Raw genomic sequence first — 18,342 nt, 5'->3', positions numbered from 1 at the left:
ATGGAAGTACATTGATCACACTTGGCTTTGTGTGAGCAACGTAATTGCTGGGGATCTCCTGTACTTAAAAAACCTGCTAGAAAAAAAAAAGCTCACTAGTTGTGGACTTATTGGATAAATTATTATATTCAAACTGTGGGGGTAGCCGTGATCCTTTAACAGAAAAATAGACTTGGGATGGAGCTGGGGGTGGGGTGACAGCACTTCGTTAACACGAGAGAGTCCCTTGGTTTGTTCCCTACATAGCAATACATACATAGGTTTTCTATCTGTATTAATAGCATGTCTTAAACCTACTTTAAAAAGCAACAGAAGAGCTGGGCATGATAGCGCCCATCTTTAATCCCAGCCCTTGGGAGGCAGAGGCAGATGGATCTGTAAGAGTTCGAGGCCAGCCTGGTCTACAGAATAACTCCAGGACAGCCAAGGCTACACAGAGAAGCCCTGTCTCAAAAAACAAAACAAAACAAAACAAAAGCAACATAAGATATATAATCTTGTTTGGGTTATATTGCTTATGTGTAAACGCCACGGTATAACAGGGTAGGGGTGTGGTCCAGGTGTAGGGTGTTTGTCTCCCATACTGGAAGCCCTGGGTTTGATCCCTAATACCAATCCTTGAAGTGTTTCAAGTGAGACTAGCTCAAGGAATGATGTCTTCATAGCAAGGTGTTCATCTCTCGGGTAGGGGGGCGGTGGGGGAGAGGGGGGCGGAGCTTTGAGAGGGCTGTGGAGAGAAGAGTAGTGGCAACTGCTATGTTCACTTCCTCAACATGTGTCTGCATTTGAAGATTTGCTGTGAACATTTTTTTGATAACTTAAAAGTAAAATGTAATGCTGCACTCTTAAGGCAACAATTCTTGTGTTAAAAACACGAAAATTCATAAAAGGTAGGTAAGTATAGCTAAAGCCTTTTTTCTCCCTGTGACCTAATGACTCTCGGGAGTTTCCGATGACAGGGAAAACAACTTCAGAAGGAGGCGAGGGAGCAGAAAAGACGGATGTGTAAGATGACAAGAGGGCCCTGGTTTTGTTTCTCTGTCCTTGGCCATCTTCTGCTTGAGCCCTGGGCAGCCATTTACTTGTGTTGAGGCCCACTTTCATTTTTTGCCATCCAGCCAAACCACTTCCCTGGAGAGAGATAGGGCCACAGAGATAGAATGGCAAATATTACTGTTAGAATGATCACATGATCACGGGTGCCTGGCAGAGTTCAGTGTCTCAGAAGGCCAACCAAAACCTGAGGATGCTCTTCTCCAAAGCTGAACATGGAAACAGATACCGTAACAAGTGGTTATGTAAAAAGCAATAAATAGGCTCTGTGTGTGTCTGTGTGTGTGTGTGTGTCTGTCTGTCTGTATGTGTGTACGTGTGCCTGCTTACACAATGCAAGCTTCTGTGTGTAAAGCTTCAAACATTTGGATATCTTAAGATATCATAATACACAGAATTCTGAAGCCTGAAGGAGGGACTTGAAATAACGGAGAGATCTATTTGGGAAGCATTAAGAGAGGATTCAAAGCCAGGCATGGTGACACACGCCTTTGATCCCAGCACTTAGGTGGCAGAGGCAGGACCATCTCTGAGTTCAAGGCCAGACTGGTCTATAGAGTGAGTTCCAGGACAACCAGAGCTACACAGAGAAACCCTGTCTATAAAACACACACACACACACACACACACACACACACACACACACACACACACACACACGGAAAGAAAGGGAGAAGGAGAGAGAGAGGGAGAGAGGGGAGGGAGGAGGAGAGGGCTCAAGAGAATAGGGAAAGGCATAAGTAAGATGCTTGGTAGATAAAGGTACCAAGCCTCACAATGATAATCTGAGTTCAGTGACAACATAAATTTAATCCATCCCTAAAACTCCCATGATGAAAGAAGAGAGCTGACTCCTACAAGTTATCCTCTGACTTTCACATGGATGGCACCTCCCCCCCTCCCATCTTTTTCTCCCTCCCTCCCTCTCCCCACAACACACTAGAATACAACAAATTTGTGTAAAATGGTTAAGTGGTCGGGCATGTGGTGATAGGACATTCGGTAGTATTGCTATAAAGTTCAAAGATGATTCCTTCATAAAAAAGGAGCATCCCTATGTGATGGAAATGAAGTTCCTTTTAAAGGCAAGGTCAAGAGGCTCAAGATGAAATTGTATTATCACCATCCGGCACAGAGCTCAGCAGTCCCTAGAAGCTGGAGCGTGCAGCGGCTTGGCTAATGAGAAAAGCGCATCATCTGCCAGTGCCTCAGGGGCCGTCTCTTCCTCTTTGGCAAGCAGTACACAAAGGAAGCTCAAAGCCAAGAAGGGACCTAGAAGGTCATCTGGGCCATTTATTTGTTCAAGCTCCCTTCCAGGCCCTTTCAGAAACAGGCATGCAGGGTTTCAGTTTCGCTACAGTGTAAGCAATGGGCTTCATGCTTCACCCTGGACTGGGTTTTTAATGAAACCTAAAGATTTCTTTCTACATGGGGGTGGGGGGGCGCCCAACCTTTGGCAACGGGGAAGACGAGGAGCTGGGCCAAACACAGCCTAGCTGCATCCTCTCATTTCTTCTCCAGGCATGAAAGGAGCAATTGTAAAACTCAGATGAGACCAGAAGTTAAGATTCAGAACGCCCAGCATAAACATTTGGTCTGTTATTAAGTCCAGTCTCACCAGCTAGACAAAGGGGCACAATCCACCCATTGTTCCGCGGATGTTTGCGCAGCCCACAGTGGCTGAGCCTCTAGAGGGTCCAAGTAGAAGTTAGGTTGGCCTCCATTATGCCCTTTCTGATCTGCTAAATGATTGTTAACAACGTGCCCCTTCTCGCCATCGGTGTAGCCACTGCTAACGTGCTTGTGGCATGTCACAACAGCCTTGTGCCTCACCTGTCTCCACCTGTGCCCCTTCAGCCCATTAGAATACCAGAGTTTTATTCGCAGATCACTGTTAGGTCCCTCCTCGGAAACGCTCCTGTGACATCCAGAGCTGTTTGGTTTGTTATGTCCCGCAACCCTCTTGCCCGTAGCCACATCGTTTTTAGTTTGACCTGAACTTATTCTGTCTTCAGTTCCGGGCTCCAGCTACCAACAACTATGTGTAGTTATTCAAAAACACCGACTGGATGCGTGGGGACGTCAGACAGAGATAATGCACTTGCCTCCACCGCTCAGGGCCCTAGCCTCCATCCCCAGAAGAAGTTAGCAAACGAGGGCTTAGGGAGATGGCTCGGTTGGTAAAGTGCCTGTCACAAAAGTATTAGGACCTAAATTTAGGTCCCCGGAGCTCATGTGAAAACCCAAGAGGGAGAGAGAAGTGGAGACAGGTGACACCCTGACACTCATGGCCAGCCAGCCTAACTAAACTTATGAGTTTCAGATTCAATGAGAGACACCATCGTGAACAAGAAAAGGTGGAGAATGATTGAGAAATGACACCCGACATAGCTACCTCTTGCCCCACGTGCAATCTTGTACAGCCATATGCACATGTGCACATGCTTACCCCCAACAAGTACACAGACAGCACAACCCACACATTCACTGAGATCTGAATGTCTGTGTTAATGTTGTGCCTCGACTGACTGCCTTTTTGCCGGTTCCTGTCTCTCCCAAGATGCAACTGCTTGAGGTGTCTTGGTCAGGATCCCTCCCTGACCTCTTTTGTGTTCCGGATGGCTCCTTACACTCGGGATGCACAGACTTACTTCCATCCTATACCACTACACCCCACCCTAACTAGCTAATGGTCTGTCTCTGCGACTCATCTGGGAAACACAGGAAACTCTATCCATCACACCATGTAGCGTGCCTGGCATGTAGTTGATGCTCCATGTGTATCTTAGAGTTACTGTTGCTGTGACAAAACACTGTGGCGGTTGTCCCATGGAACTGACCTCTCCATAATTCTGGGTTCTACACTGAAACTCCGCTGTGCCTTCACAAATAGCCTTTCCTTAAGGATTCTGATCTAGCCACAGAGTGCCAAGCCTCAGCTTGTCTCCATGAACCCTCCAATCCTGGGGCTTCTGCTTTGACTGAGGCCACGTATTCACTATTAGCCTCACCTGGCCTCACATGGTGCCAAACTCCATGGCCCCTTCAGTGCCTTCAAAGCCAGGGTCCCAGGAGACTCTTACACATTGCTCCAGTTTGGCTGCCACCATCAACCTTGGCCGCCTCCAAAACGCACCTTCTGTGTTCACGCCAAGGAACCATTTCTCAGAAGATTTCACCTCAGTGATGCTCGCCTCTTCTTAGTCATTACATACTTCTCAGATCCAGGTAGCAGCATCAGTTGTCCAACTAACGCAAAGGCTGCACTTCTGAGATCTTGATCTCTTATTAGTCACAGCTGATTCTTCAACCCCGGTTGACCAAAACCAGAGATTCTTTTAAGATTTATTTATTGATTGATTTATTGATTGATTTATTTATTATACAGTGTTCTGCCTGCATGTACACCTGCAGGCCAGGAGAGAGCATCAGATCACATTATAGATGGTTGTGAGCCACCATGTGGTTGCTGGGAATTGAACTCAGGACCTTTGGATGAACAGTCAGTGCTCTTAACCTCTGAGCCATGTCTCCAGCCCTGAAAACTACAGATTCTTAAACTCAAAGTATCAAATGTAGTCTTTAAGGGACTCAAAACTTTCCTCTGAAACTTCACGTGCCAGGCCTCCCTAATCTACACTGCACAGCAGTATCTTCCAAGTTCCCATAGAACAACCCACTGAGCTCTGAGTGCTCAATGGCTTTTCTAGCCCAAAGTACCAAAGTCCTTCCACAATCCTCCCCCAAACAGTATGGTTAGGTTTGTCACAACAACAATCTACTCTCTAGTATCAGGGTCTGTCCTAGGCACTAAGGATTGCTATTTCTGTGATGAAACACCATTACTAAAAATAACTTGGGGGAGGACAGGGCTTACTTAGTTTATCCTTCAACATCACAATGGCGTCATCCTTGAAAGACGTCAGGGAAGGAACCTAGAGGCAGGAGTTGATGCTGGCCATGGAGGAATGCTGCTGACTGGATTGCTCCTTAAGACTTGCTCAGCCTGCTTTCTTATAGCACCTAGAACCACTAGCTCTGAGGCATCAACATCCACAGTGAGCTGGGTCCTCCCACATCAGTCCTCAGTTAAGAAACTGCACCACAGTCTTGCCCTAGGCCAATTTGGTGGAGTCATTTTCTCAGCTGAGGTTTCCTCTTTCCAAATGATTGTAGCTTATGTCAAGTTGACACAAACCTAGCCACCACAATGCATGGGATAAGAAAAAATAAGTATGTGTATTTTTCTAAACTTTTTTTTTTCCCTCATCCTCTTTGTTTTGCCTGATAAGACAGGAGTCACTCATGTTCTGCCTACTGTGTTCTTGGAAATACACTTAAGATGAGGAAGGACAGATGGCAGCAGGGTCAGACATAAGTTGGTTAAAGTCTCTCATCACTCCTAGAGAATCGCTAAGTGGCTCTGATCTGGGTTGGCTTAGAGCTGATACAAATTCAAACTCCTGTGTTGTTCCAGGCCAGCTGCTGTCAGCAAACCGCAATACGCCGAGCCCCATTGACCCTGACACCATCCAGGTCCCAGTCGGGTATGAACCGGACCCGGCAGACCTTGCCCTCTCCAGCATCCCGGGGCAGGAAATGTTCGATCCTCGCAAACGCAAGTTCTCCGAAGAAGAACTGAAACCACAGCCCATGATTAAGAAAGCTCGCAAAGTCTTCATTCCCGATGATTTGAAGGTAAATTGGAACTGGTAATGAGGCTGTGGGCAGATGGAGAGTGGGATTAGGGGAAGCTAACGGGGTAAGTTCAGGAAGTCCATGTGCACTCGGAAATGAGGGGCCTGTGTGTTCTGCTTATGTTTGTTGGCACGTGAGTTCTTGGCACTGTACTTCCTCCCTAGGGGTTTTCTGAAACATGCTTTCATGTCTTGATATGGATCAGACATGGGGAGAAGTAAAAGGCTAGAGGGATGTTAAGTCCCCAGCGGAAGCAAACTGGCCCCTCTACAGGGTATCCCATGATCCCATGGGCCCATGTGTCAAACCCAAATCTTTCAAGGTTGCAAACGGAGGGGGTGGGGTCGAGGAGGGAGGAGAGATGGTTTGAGAAGAGCACTTACCCTGGACCTCAGTTCTCTAAGGTTTGCCTCCAGTGTCCACTGTTTGTTGATAATGACCTCTACCATTTCCCAGAGGGCCTTGGGAACTACACAAGTCTGAATTTCCTTCTTCATCTTGCTGACTCTGGATGACCAGCATGGCATGTCAGAGATGGTGGGGAGAGATGGTGGATCCACCGCTATTATTTGTGTCATGTAAGGCCCTCTCAACATTAGCTAAGCACTCAGGTCTGGGAGCATCTGTTGAAGGAGATAACATCAGTCATCTGGGGAGACAGTGTCATCTGTTTATTCTGATACATTTACCTTAGGACAAAGGACATCCCTGAAATTCTGCCAGCGCAGACCGCTTTACGGTTAGCCATTCCATAGAACTTTTTCTGTGTATGCTTTTTTTTCCAACCATGAGAACAACAAATGATTGTACGTAGTCAGTGCATTAGGATCAGGCATAATTAGCCCTTTTCTAATGTCTGATTCCCATTAACTAGACCTGAATATGCTTCATATAGAGACACCCTCTAGGAAGATGAGAGTTTGGGATGCTATGTGAACTAAGTAGGACAGACTTTCTGCTATTTAGTATCTAGAAAGAACACAGGAGGCAGATGTACCCAGGAGACCTAAGGCATGGCCCTTGTCCTCACACACGAGACCTCTTTAATTGCTGCAGAATGGACCAGGGTCAGGGCTGACATCCAAAGTTATCACTTTACAGTTGAGGTTATGGAGAAGCAGAAAGGGGAGCTGAGGTGAACTCGACTTTTAGAGTAAAGACGGGTTCTAGAAAGGCCACAGTAGCGTGTTAGCCCAGACAAGGGGCCCTGGAAAAACAAATGAAGAGCTGTCACTCTAGGAATCAACCCAGAGAAGTCTACAGGGAAAAATAACAGAAAAACCTAACCTTCTCAGGGACTCGATGGTTGGACTATAAGGGCCTGTGGGATTACGTCCGAGCTGAGTGAAGTGCCTTCTTGCAGTTGGATGCCCTCTGGGATCTTGAGTTCTTAGTAATCTATTCCTGTGTATTGTAGAGTTTTATCCCTTCACCTAAACCAGGAAGTCTATTCAGCCGGGGCCTCTTCTTGACTTGGAAATGGTTTGACAGGATGTTACCGAGTAGAAGATTAAACTTCTGGCCAGACCTTCACAGAGTCTCCAAGTTTGCGTGCTTGAAGAGTGAGCGTATTTAATGGCCCGTGTACTCTTGGCAGCAAAGAGGCCATGATGACCCATCTGGGCTGGAATTCTATGTATCACCGCTGTCCTGGCTCAGCCTGCCCTTTCCGCATGGTGGGTAGGAAATTGGCAGGAGCCTTCCCCTTCAGTGTGCCCTTAGAGATTTGTTTCAAATGGCAGGTGAAACCTCAAGGCCCAAGTCTGGAGCTGTGAGACGCAGGAAGAAGAGCTGTGAAGGGTTCTCCTCTCAGCAGAGAGGACTGAGCTGGCCTGGGTGGGAGACAAGCAAACTAATGGGGTGGGGCCAAACCTACCAAGAGTGGCCTTCCCCACAAGTGCCTGTTTCTTCTCTGAAGCTGGCGTTTTAGTTAGCATACACACAGAAGGAGCACTGAATGATGTCATACAGGTTTCCTAACTGATCATGCATATTCACATGTATTCCTTACCACGGGTAAGGGTCATTTGTTCACTTGACAAACCTCTTTCAGAGGCTTAGGGGATGCTGAAGGGAGCCAACATTGACACTGTGCTAGATCTCATAGAAATTCTAGTCTGTAGAGAAGAGGGGAGGGTAAGTCTGTTAGAAGTGAGCGGGATCGGTGGGCCCCACTGAGTAGCTGCACAGCATCAGCTATGGGAGGGTACAGGATGGAACAGGGGACCCAGTGTCAGATCTACCATTCCCTCTGGAGATTCAGCCTCCCTGTCTCCAATCAGAACGACGAAAGGAGGCAAGCTGGCTTTTCTAGGCCGGGGCATTCCTTCTTCAATCACTCCCATCCTCTCCATCCTTTCTTACAGCTCTGTTCTTTTCTTCCCTCCTATTTAAGAGTCTTATTCTCCATTCCACACGTCAGCTAGCTCAACTGCACATGTGGGGGAAAAAGCACTTTACAAGTCATAAGAGGTCTGAGCAAAACCTCCTGGAGAGAATTGAGTAAGAAGGAGATGGTTACACTAAGGTCAATTGGTGACTCCTTGGTCCTCAAAGACATGGGTCAGAACTGTCACAGAGCACCAAACCCATTCTACAGCTGCCCCCCAAGGGCTTGCTCTCACGCACAGCCTCACCTCCTGCCCCCCCTCCCCGTGTCCCCCTTGTGTGTAGGTTCTGATTGGTTCTGACTCAGCCCTTCATTGGAATGTTCTTGGAAACCACACTCCTGGGCAGACTGACAAGTGTGGTTGGCTTCCTGATACTCCAAAGGGGCGGGAATGGAGGATGACATCCAAGTCACACAAACGGCCTCCATCAAAGCTGGATGCTCCACTGCTATGAAGGTCCCTGTGGTTCCCCTCACCCGTGTGATGTCACTGGGCCTGCCAGTCTCCCTTTCTGCCCATCCCACCAGCTTTGAGAAGCACAAACACCAAATTCTACCAACAACCATAGTATACCTGTCCCCACTTGCTCCCCTGGGTATGCCTCAAAGGGCTCGCTCCTCCCTAAGAAGAATTGTTATTATTATGAGGATCACTTTTTTCATCCTGCTAACACTATGAAGTATATAGAAATCGAGAGGCACTTTATGAACAAAGGACAATCTTGTGACCAGCAGATAGGAAGTACCTTCACACACTTTCCACCTCACACACAAGGTACTTGTCTGATGAGGATAATGGACAGGTATAGGGGCAGATCACTTATCCTGAACTTCTTGTAAAGCCTTGAACCCCTCCCATGTGAAGGACACCCTTCAATGCCAACTGTTCTTGGCATCCCGAGAAGGAGATGGATTGGCCTCGCCCACTTATTCTAGGTGGTATGAGCTAAAGGAGAGACATTCGCTGTAGCAAGTTGTTGATACAAAAAGAGTTGGCGAAAATTCCTTTTGGCACCGTCCCCTTTCCTTTCTCTTGGTAATGGGAGCAGTGATGGAGGCAGATATGGGAATTCCAGATACGGTAAGCAGTTACACAGGAAATTAGAATACATTATTTAAATGTTAGCCATTGATAGGAGCACATTGAGTAATGAAAGCTAATATATTTTTTAATTTCTGTTTTCAATTACTGGAGTGGACATGGCCCTTATGTGATATTCTGGTAACTCAGGATATAAAGTAAAAGAGTGGGAGATCTTCCCTGTCTGTTGCCTTGCTGGTTTGGTCCCTCTTACAGAGGCACCTATATTGGCCACTATAAATCCATCTGGGCTGCCCACTATTAGTAAAGTATAATTTTAATCAAACTATGGTAAACATGCGTGTTCTCCAAGGGCTTGCAATTGTTTCTACCCACATCATAATGTGTCACACACATCTTTGCAGTCTCCCCCGCCCACCCCACCCCAAGTCTTTATTTTTAAAAACTGTAGAGTGTCACTTGGTGTGACTTTATGATAATGTAGTTACCATAAACTCTACTATAGATGATTAGTTTTTCTTGTTTTTAGCTTTTGTAAATAATTTTGTAATAAAAAAATTGCACCTTTGTCTATGTATACGGAAAGTGCTAGATGTAATCATAGAGGTGGGGTTGCTACATCAACAGTGTATTTGAGAGAGATTTTGGGGAGACTTGGCATGGTGGTGATAAGGAGGCAATGACGGGAGGATCAAGAGTTCAAGTGGCCATGCCTACATGGTAAGTTCAAGACCAGCCTGGGTCATGTAAGACCTTAAGAGGTGCCCGTCAGTCACAGTCATAGGGGAAGGGAGTAAGGGGAAAATGGGAGGGAGGGAGGAATGGGAGGATACAAGGGATCGGATAACATGAGATGTAATATGAATAAATTAATAAACTATATTTTAAAAAAGACCCTCTCTTAAAGGAGGGTGCTATTAGCAAATTAAAATTACAAATGATGTATGTATATTATTGAGAGATATTAGCAATTATTGCCTTCCAATAGCACAGTCCGAACACAGAGAAGGCTATGTGTGTATTCAGGGGAGAAAAAAAAAAAAGTAAAAAAAAAAACCATTCAACCAAGAGAGTGAAGAAAATTGGAATGGAATTTAGGGTGTGTGGTGAGCCTCCAGCTTTGAGCTGAACTCTGAGCTCTGCCTCGCTGGGCACACAACTATGTTGGGCAAAGCCTGTTTTGACAGGTTGGTGTTTTCTCTAGGAAGGAAGCCATGACTGGCAGACCGTACCCTCAGACATGTAGAAGCTGTAAAGGAAGGAGACAGGAGTTAAGAGACCCAGGCTTTTGTCTCAGCCCACCCCTGGCCGCCACCCAGGGCAGCTGAAACCTAATATTTTGTTTCTTTTTCCTTCTGTAACTAATGAGCAGGATGACAAGTACTGGGCGAGGCGCAGAAAGAACAATATGGCGGCCAAGCGCTCCCGTGATGCCCGGCGGCTGAAGGAGAACCAGATCGCAATCCGGGCCTCGTTCCTGGAGAAGGAGAACTCGGCCCTTCGCCAGGAGGTGGCTGATTTAAGGAAGGAGCTGGGCAAATGCAAGAACATACTTGCCAAGTACGAGGCCAGGCACGGGCCCCTGTAGGATGGCATTCTTGTGGGCTGGCTTTTGAGTAGATGGACAGCTTGTTTCCTGTCTGGTAGCACCACACCCAAACCAACCTTTCTGACATCAGCACTTTACCAGAGGCATAAACGCAACTGACTCATTTTGGTGTGCGTCTGTATACGTGCGTGCGTGCGTACGTGCGTGCGTGTGTATGTGTGTGTGCGCGTACGCGCGCGCGCGCGCGCGCGTGTGTGTGTGTGTGTGTGTGTGTGTGTGTATACACATGCTTATGGTCCCATGTGTAGTCAGTGGTGTTCATGTGTGTGTGTGTGTGTGTGTGTGTGTGTGTGTGTGTGTGTGTGTGTTCCTTCACACTTGCCATTTAAAGATAGTCCTCTTGTCTTTTAGTTCTGAACAAGAAAGGTGCCATGTTTTTATTAGACTCCGGAGACCCCTGTGGGGTTTCCTCCCCGTCCCTTCTCCACTCCTGCCCCTGTCTGCCTTGCTTCATGTTCCAGCGATCTTACCTTGCCAGGGTCTGCGTGGCTTCAGGAAGCAGGGCCCTGGTAAAACGCTGGGGTCTCGGTTATCAAGAACATAAGCTCTTGTTTCTGTTTCAACCACGAGTTAACCATGCTAACGAGGTGCATAGCATACCCTAGCACTACACTGCAGCTGAATTCCTTCATAGGTGGCCCCTCTCTCTCCTCCCCTTCCTCGTTTTCATTTCAGTTTTGGTGATAATTGTCTTCAAATCTAAAGTGCTGTTTAGATTTATAGATCCCATATTTACTTGCTGCTACCCTACTAAGTTTCCTTTTCATTTTACCAACCCCAGTAAGTAAGTACCATTATAGAACACAGAGTGTGTTTTTGCACTGTCTGTACCTAAAGCAATAATCCTAGTGTACGCTAGAGCATGCTGCCTGAGTATTAACTAGTGGACGTAGGAAATTCTCCCTACCTAGGAATTTCACTGTCTTTTAAAAATCAAAATTAAAGTAATGCATTTGCGCATGACCAGAATATTCTCAGGACAGGGAAGCAGAGGGCAATGGGAGGCCTAAGACTGAGGGATTAACTTATCAGTACGTAAGCCAAAAAGAAAAAAAAAACATGCATCTTGGAGAAGCCTTTGCCATGGGTGTGCTTTGTTTTGCTGTCTCCCTTCCCCAGACACCACCACCCCCCCCCCCCACCTCCCACTTTTCTAGCTAGCCTTTTCCATTTCCTTCCTGACATCCAAGACAATTGACTTACTTAAGATTCAGTTCATCCAGGGTTTTTTTTTTTTTTTTTTTTTTTTTTTTTTTTTGTAACATATATATTTTGGGAGGACATTTTGCTGTTTTTAGAAATCAGTTAATTAAGTTTGAAAGTTGTTTTGTAAAGCCCCTTTCTCCCTCGTGGTGCCCTTTTTTTGAATGCCTCAGAAACTCATGATTCTGGAGCCTGTGTTTCCTCTGTTTGCTTTTGAACGTATGTGCGCCTATCAAGTGGACTTCTGAAAAATGAATGTAAAAGACACTGGTGTATCTCAGAAGGGGACGGTGTTGTCACAAACTGTGGTTTATCCAATCAATTTAAATGTTTACTATAGACCAAAAGGAGAGATTATTAAATTGTTTAATGTTTATACAGAGTAATTATAGGAAGTTCTTTTTTGTACAGTATTTTTCAGATATAAATACTGACAATGTATTTTGGAAGACATATATTATATATAGAAAAGAGAAAAAAAAGGAAAACTATTCCATGTTTTAAAATTATATAGCAAAGATATATATTCACCAATGCTGTTCAGAGGAGTGCTTTGGGGGGTTTTGAAGTCTTTAATATTTTAAACCTATTACTGACACATCAGCATGTTTTCTGCTTAAAATTAAAATTTTATGACAATATTGAGGCTTGCTGTGACGAATCCTGCTCCAACACTTTCTCGTTTCTTACCAGGTCTCAGAAGGAAGTCAGTTAACATCACCCAAAAGCACAAAATGGGTTTTAGTCAAATATTTATTGGATGATACAGTGTTTTTTAGGAAAAGCATCTGCCACATAAATGTTCACTTCAGAATTCTGAGTCGCTGGAACAGAGTGTTGTTGCCAGGGCCCCAAATGGTTTTGTTCCCTTTCGGCCTGTGCATCTCATGCAGTGTAAGGTTGACCTCGGTGCTATGCGTATGGCTTATAATTTGATAGACGTTTCGACTTTAAAGATGGCTGTTCCTTTGTTTCGCTTGAGTTGTGTAATGTCAAGAGAGTCTGCTGTTTCTTCAAAGGCACATTTTTTTGTGCTCGATTAAAATCCCCTTTCATCCATGGATGTTTTCCAGTCTCCTGCCTCCACCCTGTCTGAGTTCTCTGCGGATCTGGTGATAGCCTTCTCATTCCGTCAGCTGTTCTCCGTCTAGTATCACAGCTCTGGAAAATGAGACCTGTAGGATTTCTTCCCAAGTACATGTTTTGTTCCAAGCCATAGGTAATGGCAGGGAAAAGAGAGTGTGAGACTCAAAATACAGTTGCCAAATAAATTACTAATAAAAAAAATGTCCCAACAATCTAACATAAAACTAAGAGATGATTCAGTAGTAGCCATGGAATGACAAAGAGTTGGTCTTTTTGAAGATTAAAAAAGGGTAGTTTCTGAACTGTCCAGCGACAGTATTCATCAGAACAAAGATGAATGTATTTGAACTTAAGTAGAGAAGAGTTGAAGTGTTGCAGCGTGGACCATCGAAATTCACAGAGCCATCCAATAGTAGCTGACAGGAAAAACAAAAACAAAAAAACACATACCTGCTCTTTCTTGGAATCGTTTTTAACCAAATGAACACCATAAATGTTCTCTGCAGGAGACATAAGAACAGATCATAATAAAACTTACTCTTTTGTATGCCGGGAAAGGTTTTAGAAACCTACCTCACTAAAATCAAAACGAAACAGCAGCAGTAAATCAACGCTTTGGAATCTCCACAGGTGCCTTATCCACAGTTAATTATCGACACCTCCCGCCCCAGGCCGACTTCTTCTATCTGTCCATGGATGTTAACTAGATGAGGCAAAGCAATGTCCCGAGCAGCTAGGACCCAGGATCAGATGATGGCAGCAGACCACAGACATTAGGATGGCCTGTTGCCAACTGTTACCATTTCAACGTAGGCATCTTCCCATGAGTAAATTATTTGGCCACTGAAAAAAAAAATGCATCCAAGCAGTAGCATGCCGGGTCGTTTATACATAACGTGGAATGAGCAGCGTAGCACTTCCCTATTAGGTCCTGTCAACTCATTTTTTTCAACTGTGTTTTCAAAGGAAGTTTAAAAAAAAAAAAAAAGGAATCCGTGTATCTCTCTGCTGATGCTACACCTTAAGGGGAAGGGAGGGCTATAAACAGTCTCCAACTCTAGAGGAAGTGGTGCTTTGAACCATTCACAAACCACTCCAGGCATGGCTGGGCTAGGCCTTTGCCTCTAAATACAAGAGGCCGCTAAGGAACCATCCACTGAAGCAGAAGGAGCCTGCATTTGAGAAGGGCATGATGGGATTCAGTCACTGGGTGAGTGGGAAGCCGGATAACTCAACACAGAGGTTCCTTCTAACCCACTAACTCAGTGTGGGAATTTACATTAATCCTAAAGGTATCTTTGAAAGGGCTACAGCCTTGTGTTTGGAAGATCTGGGGAGAGTCATGGGTGGCAACTTTCTTCCCTGCCCAAGGGTGAAGCAACTAACATTGTGGAAAATACAAGTTACACTTTGATCTTTCTAAAAGTTCTTCTATTTCTGTCCTTATTGCTCCTTTTAGAAAAAGCGAAGCCATTGTCACAGTTAAATAGTGAGATCCTCAGGCAGTGGCCGACTGGGCTGTATGTGGCCTGTCTCCACAGGCCAGGATTTAGCATTTGGGCTCAGTTTCTTGCAGGTGACTGAGCTGAGGTGCTGCCCTCCCTGTGGTAGACACCTCTGCTCTGGCTCTGAATGTATTTGCTTCCTGCCGAGGGCTCCTGAATACATCCATCTGGTGAAGCCAAATTCAACTCCAGGTGTTTGGTAAAATCACTGTCATTAACAAAAGAGTAAAACGTATAGATCTTGACTGGCTGAATTTTTAGTAACTACAGTCAATGCCAAGATGTGTGCAGGGGGATGTGCGTTTGTGTATGGATGTTTAAGTGGAGACAGGGAATCTGTAATTGTTTAGCACCTCACCGGACATAACAATTAATTAGTATCCTTTTGGCAACACCACCAAGACTGCATCTGTTAAACAGGTTCAGGTGAAAGGGAGGTGAGTGCAATTGTACACCACAGTATTGGTGGTATTCGTGCTGTCAAGTCCAAAACTTTCTTTGTTCTTCTAAATGTTTAATAAACCATTTTTTTCCTTTTTTTTTCCCCTGTACTTTTGTGAACAGCCATCTGATTTTGTTTCTATCACCGTAACCGAAAGATCATTTACAGAGATATGCATAGGTGATAATGATACCATCTAGTTAGTAATAAAGTAACATTTATCAATAAGTTATGTACCGAATACTGCACTATACACCTGGAATGTTTTAGTTGCAAAATAACCAGTGAAGTAACAAATGTTACGGAACAGGAAACGACATGGTAGACAAGTTAAGAAGCTTACCTTGCTTAAGGGGAGCTGGCTCAGTGGTTAAGAGCTCTGACTGCTTTTCCAGAGGCTGTAGGTTCGATTCCCAAGACCGACATAGCTGTCCAGAACCACCTATAACTCTCGTTCCAAGGGATCTGATACCCTCTTCTGACCTTTGTGGGTGCAGACATTTATACAAGCAAAACTTCCCCATACACATAGAATAAAAATGTAAAAATAAAAATAAAAACGTGTTCCCTAAAGTGATGAGCATAGAAGTGATGGTTGATGACCTGATGATCTGTTGCCTTGGTGCCATGCAGAGGGGTATCTCAGAAGCTAGTCTGGGTCTGGGTTCTTGTTGGGTAAACAAAGTCACCCAGGGACATTTTATAGGGGCACAATTAGGAAGCCGGTTTGAGTTGGGACCCAGAAATCTGAATTGTTTTACACTCCCAACTAACTCCCAAATACGATTGAGCTTAGCTGACTCTCAGGATCTGAAGGGACAATGGTTCAGAACCCTCAGCAATGACCAAAATCGGTGATGCACAAATCCTTCATATAAAATGGTGCAGTGTTTGTACACAGCCTGAATACATTCTGACTAATGCTATAAATCACCTCTTGGGTACCTGTACGCACTGCAGTGTAAAATGTCATGTAAGCAGAGGTATTTACAGGACAATGAAGAGGGGGAAGTCTGTACATGTGCAGTGTGAACACAGCCCTCCGACACCCAACTACACAGTACACAAGAGCAACATCCAGCTTGAGACTTCCCTTGAAACAGGTCCGTTTTCAGGAAAGAAAAATACATATAAAGGTTGCAGGGACTTCTTTAAATTTGGTCCGTGCACATGTGTTTCTTGGGAACGCTTTGTCCTCCAACGGGTGTACCAATTTGACAGTCGGTTAAAGTAGGCTGATCCCTGTGCACACTCAAGTTTGCAAAGTACTCCTCGAATGCTAATCAGACCCGCACAGGAATGGACGGCAGACTTATAAAGGCTGTTGTGTTCCTTCAGTGTCCTTCCCATGTCTTGACCTTTGCAGTGCCTCATTGTTCAAATTCCTTTAAAATCAATACAACGCCTAACGCTATGATTACCCTCTCCAGCCCCACCCTTTTGAATGGCTAATTTGACAGGGCTTCAATTCCTGACAACCAGTTCTTCCCAGCTGGTAACTTTATAGTTAATATATCTGAATATTATTTTAATGTCATTTATATTACACAAGATTATATATATATATATATATATATATATATATATATATATATATATATATATATATATATAGAGAGAGAGAGAGAGAGAGAGAGAGAGAGAGAGAGAACGCACTTGGCAGGTATACAAGTCCCCACAAGTATGGGTTGCTCCCCCATACTGTCCAGTCCCCTGTCCTCATGGGCGTCCGACATGATAGAAAAGAAGCCCCTAGAATGAACTGGCTCAGGGTTGGTGTCCTCTATCTGGCCTTGGAAAATCAAATGAGTATCAAGACGGACATAAGAAAACAAAGAGCCCATTTAGCCGTTTTGTCCCTTAGGCTAGAGTCACTTGTAAGGTTTCTCCCTTAAGTGTGTTAGAGGACAGGAAGCCGAGTAATGGTGTGGCCGTACCCATATCTGTCATGATTGGACCATGAAATTCCCACCACAGGCTCATGGTCTGAATGTTCGGTCACCGGCTGGTGATGCTCTGCTTGGAGGGTTCAGAATCTCTGGGAGATGAGGCCTAGAGGGAGGGTGGAAGTCACTGGGAGGGATGCTTGGGAATACGGCTGGCTTCCCACTTCTCTTCCGACTCCAACCCCTCTCCTTCCGGTCTGAGGTGAGCACCTCTCTCTGCCACACACTCCTGCTGCCATATTTTTCTGACAAGCACAAGGACCAAATGACCATGTGTGGAGAGCCATAGATAGCAGCGCCCCCTGTTGCTTCACTGGCGCAATGCGCCCCCTTCTGCACATGCGCAGTGAGAAAATCTTTGCGCATGCGCAGTGAGCAAGCCCCTTATGTGCATGCCTGAAGGCATGACGTAAGGTGGCGTGATTCTGACAAGGCATGGCGTGAGGTGGTGTGATCTGACAAGGCATGGCGGGAGGTGGTGTGATCTGAATGCACCAACCAGGAGTGGCGACGTGGCAGTTTCTGATAGGACAGGCACACTATAAAAGGTTCTGTGGGAGCTTTTCCCAGGGTCACTCCGATAGTCAAGGATCCTGAATAAAAACTGCTACAAGAAGAGTTCCCGGTGTTGGTGTCTTTCCTGCTGGACGGGAACGGCATCGGCAACCATGGGCCAAATGCTCTGCAACCATCAGCCAAAATAATTGATAGCTTCTTTAATTAATATATATATATATATATATATATATATATATATATATATATATATATATATATATATATATCTGTTCTCTATCTGGTCACCATAACAATGAAAAAAGTAACCAATACACCTCCATGGTGGCTAATGTCAACTGTCAACTTGATGACACTTAGAATCACCTGGGAGGTGAGTCTCTGGGCAGATCTGTGAGGGACTTAATTAGGTTAATTGAGATGGGAGGACTCACCCACTAAAGATGACACCATTGCATGGGATAGGATCCTGGACTGTGAGCTGGGCAGGCATTCATCCCTTTCATTTCTTAACTATGGATGTAATGTAGCCAGCTACCTTAAGCTCCTGTGACTGTCCTACCCTGATACACCCCTGGCTTTGTGATGATAAACCCTTCCTGCCTAGGTTGCTATTGTCTGAATGTTTTATCATAATAACTGGGAAAGTAACTAAGGCAGCTTCCCAACAGTCATCACACGGTGACCTTGCATCCCCTCAAGATGGGGTGGCAGTGCAAGCTCTGTGGAATTTGCTCCCTTCATCATTCCCGAACACACCCCGATTTTGTATATATGCAAGTAAACAGTGGGCTTTTTTTTTTTTGTAAACATAGTTTCGTTTCAGCTCTGTAACTTCTCTACTCAGAGTGCA

The 18,342-nt window shown here is 45.1% G+C and overlaps 1 protein-coding gene and 1 long non-coding RNA gene across 4 annotated transcripts in view; one reads left to right on the top strand and one right to left on the bottom strand.

Annotated features, from left to right (window-relative positions):
• Positions 1 to 13,053, top strand: part of HLF (HLF transcription factor, PAR bZIP family member) — a 58,147-nt gene extending 45,094 nt beyond the window's left edge. For 2 of the 3 annotated variants that reach the window (XM_084750203.1, XM_084750205.1), the window contains exons 3-4: positions 5,531 to 5,751; positions 10,552 to 13,053. In XM_084750203.1, coding sequence (XP_084606329.1) covers positions 5,531 to 5,751; positions 10,552 to 10,770 — 440 coding nt within the window. In that variant the 3' untranslated portion in view covers positions 10,771 to 13,053. The remainder of the gene's footprint in view (positions 1 to 5,530; positions 5,752 to 10,551) is intronic. The other variant, XM_084750204.1, reaches the window with a different exon arrangement.
• Positions 11,183 to 18,000, bottom strand: LOC311579533. Its single transcript, XR_014773181.1, has 4 exons — positions 17,924 to 18,000; positions 16,965 to 17,079; positions 15,371 to 16,412; positions 11,183 to 13,580 (listed from the first exon to the last, which is right to left on the bottom strand). It is a non-coding gene; the product is annotated as an uncharacterized lncRNA (long non-coding RNA).
• Between the last annotated feature and the right edge of the window lie 342 nt (positions 18,001 to 18,342).

This window comes from Acomys minous (genome assembly GCF_964271855.1).
Source record: "Acomys minous genome assembly, chromosome: 12".
Classification (NCBI taxonomy): Eukaryota; Metazoa; Chordata; class Mammalia; order Rodentia; family Muridae; genus Acomys; species Acomys minous.
This window is presented reverse-complemented; position numbering and strand designations above follow the sequence as displayed.